Consider the following 2,731-nt stretch of genomic DNA (forward strand, 5'->3'; position numbering starts at 1 on the left):
ATATATATATATATATATATATATATATATATATATATATATATATATATATATATATATATATATATATATATATATATATATATATATATATATATATATATATACATTTACTGAAATGGAATCATAGATCTTATACCTTATATCATGTTCTCCTCATTACAGATGGCGAAGAAAAACTCTGCACTTGCAGTTGAGGAAGCAATTAATATCCTGTTTCAGTATGATGAAGATGATGAAATAAAAAATGCTGATGTCATTATTATACCGCCTGACGTATATGAATTCACCGATGAAGAGATATCAGTGAAGACATAATAGAGGAAGTTTCTGTTCAGGATGTTCATGGTTCCTTAGAAGCTCAAGTGAACCAACAGCCAATTGAAAACCCTACTAAAGACAGAGGGGCATCTGCTAAATCTTCTAGGAAAAAACGAAAATTTTGTAATACTGGACCCATCTGGAAATATAAAAATCCTGAATACAGCAAAATCAAGGAGCGTTCAGAACAGTATAAGGAAAACTTGCAAGAAATAAAGGAGAACCTTCATAATCTATCTCCTCTGGAACTATTTGAGAAACTGATGTCTCATGGCATATATGACCACATTTTGAAAGAGACAGTACGTTATGCAAGTTCTTATAGAAATAAATGTGAGTTTACATTAGGTAATGATGAACTTCATTGGTATATTGCTATTCTTGGGATATCACAAAGTCCCCTCAGAACGCGATTATTGGTCAAGTGAAGAAGATCTTGGAGTCCCTATTATTCAGAAAGCAATGTCAAGAAACCGTTTTCAGCTGTTGAAAAGCGTTATCCATTTTTGCAAGAACGATGAAGCCAAGGACAATACACACGACAGAGGGTTCAAAATCAGGTCATTATTGTCACTAGTCAAGGACTCTTTTCAACAATTTGGAGTATTTGAAGAATGCATATCTGTTGATGAAATGATTGTGAAGTATTATGGTCACAATCCTCTAAAGCAGTTTATGAGAGGAAAACCTATCAGGTTTGGATACAAACTCTGGGGACTATGTGGCGTTTCAGGTTACTGTCACAATTTTGATTTGTATTGTGGGAAGAGTTCCGTGGATGAAGGCAACGATGATCTGTTACTTGGAACAAAGGTTGTTTTGATGGTAGAAGCAGTATAAGTCTCAAATGCTCATTCTATATTCTTTGACAATTTTTTTACTGGATATGATTTGTTAGTTCATCTTAGGAATCTTGGTTATCAAGCCACTGGTACAATTAGGGAAAACAGACTTAGCAAGTTCCCCCTGAGACCAGCAAAAATTATGAAAAAAAATAAAAGGAGATTCTATGACTATATGTTTGATACAAATGAAAAATCCTTTTAGTGAGATGGTCAGACAATAAGTGTGTATGCGTTGGGACAAACTACGATACTATTGAGCATTTGAAAAAAGTAAATCGATGGTTGAGTCATGTAAAAATAAAAGGTGATGTTCCTCAACCAAATGTTATGAACAACTATAATGCCTACATGGGAAGTGTCGATCACCATGATTAGCTGGCTAGTAAATTTGCAACATCTTTACGAGGAAAGAAATGGTACTGGTCTCTTTTCACTCCTGTACTAGATATGATTGTGGTAAATGCATGGATCATCCATAAATTTCTGCATACAGAAAAAGAGCAACTTGACTTAGTACGCTTCAGAAGAGCAGTATGCGTACCATATCTGAAGTTAGGTAAAGCAGATATAAGAATAGGTAGAAAGAGCAGAGACACTATCCCATCTACAAGACTTGATGATGTTCGGTACGATGGAAAAGACCACGTCATAGCCAAGAGGGAAAATCAGAGACGATGCCAGAAGAAGTCTTGCTCCGGGAAGCCTAGGATCTATTGCAAAAAATGCAACATAACACTTTGTTTAGAGTGTTTTGCTCCTTATCACAAGCAGTAAACAAAAAACGGTAACATGTTTCTTTTTCTGTTCAATTGTCTCTTAAATATTATGCCGAGTAATTCAAGAAGTTATCTGTGTAAATTTAAAAACATTATAATGGTGAAAAAGAATCAGATAGAGAATATAATAATATTTTATCAACCTAATTTGGAAAAGAATTATGATTTGAGGACAGCTTATTATTTCCAAATGTCATCATATCATCCTAGTGCCCTCTTTTGAGGACAGCTTACTGTGAGCTTACTGAAAGAAATAAAATGTTCTAACCACCATATATGATCTCTTTTAATCTGAAACATTGACATTTTCTCAAAAAATCATGAAAATTTTCAGCCAAAAAAACTTGGGATATAATGGGCTAGTCGAATGCTGGACGAAGACCTCAGACATGTGCGGCCACTCACCTCTGTTTGTGGTCATTCTATGCCATCTTATACCCGCAAATCTTTATTCATGTTTTATCATTCGTTCTCATCATTATCGCCCATTATTAGTTGAATGCAGGACAAAGGTCTCACACATGTTCATGCACTCCCGCCTGTTTGAGGTCTTTTTGTGCCAGTTTATACCTGCAAATTTTGATTCATGTTTTATCATTCGTTATCATCATCATCACCAATGATTAGTTACATTCAGGACAAGGGCCTCCGACATGTTCGTCCACTCCCGTCTGTTTGGGTTTCTATGCCAGTTTATTCGCGCAAATTTTTATTCATGGTTTATCATTCGTTTTCATCATCATCACCCCTGATTAGTTGAATTGCTGCACAAACACCTCAGACATATTC

General features: G+C 34.9%; 2 protein-coding genes across 2 annotated transcripts; both read left to right on the forward strand.

Annotated features, from left to right (window-relative positions):
* The first annotated feature begins 675 nt into the window (after positions 1-675).
* LOC137633072 (piggyBac transposable element-derived protein 3-like) lies at positions 676-1,161 on the forward strand. The gene has a single exon (XM_068365236.1). It carries the CDS (start codon positions 676-678, stop codon positions 1,159-1,161), a length of 486 nt encoding a protein of 161 aa, XP_068221337.1.
* A 452-nt stretch (positions 1,162-1,613) lies between these two features.
* Positions 1,614-1,940, forward strand: LOC137633073 (piggyBac transposable element-derived protein 3-like). The gene has a single exon (XM_068365237.1). It carries the CDS (start codon positions 1,614-1,616, stop codon positions 1,938-1,940), a length of 327 nt encoding a protein of 108 aa, XP_068221338.1.
* The last annotated feature ends 791 nt before the right edge of the window (positions 1,941-2,731 follow it).

Source organism: Palaemon carinicauda, chromosome 42 (assembly GCF_036898095.1).
Source record: "Palaemon carinicauda isolate YSFRI2023 chromosome 42, ASM3689809v2, whole genome shotgun sequence".
In the NCBI taxonomy this organism is placed as follows: domain Eukaryota; kingdom Metazoa; phylum Arthropoda; class Malacostraca; order Decapoda; family Palaemonidae; genus Palaemon; species Palaemon carinicauda.

Coding starts and splice junctions, on each gene's coding strand:
- LOC137633072 (XM_068365236.1), top strand. CDS start 676: ATGAACTTCATTGGTATATTGCTATTCTTGGGATATCACAAAGTCCCC.
- LOC137633073 (XM_068365237.1), top strand. CDS start 1,614: ATGATTGTGGTAAATGCATGGATCATCCATAAATTTCTGCATACAGAA.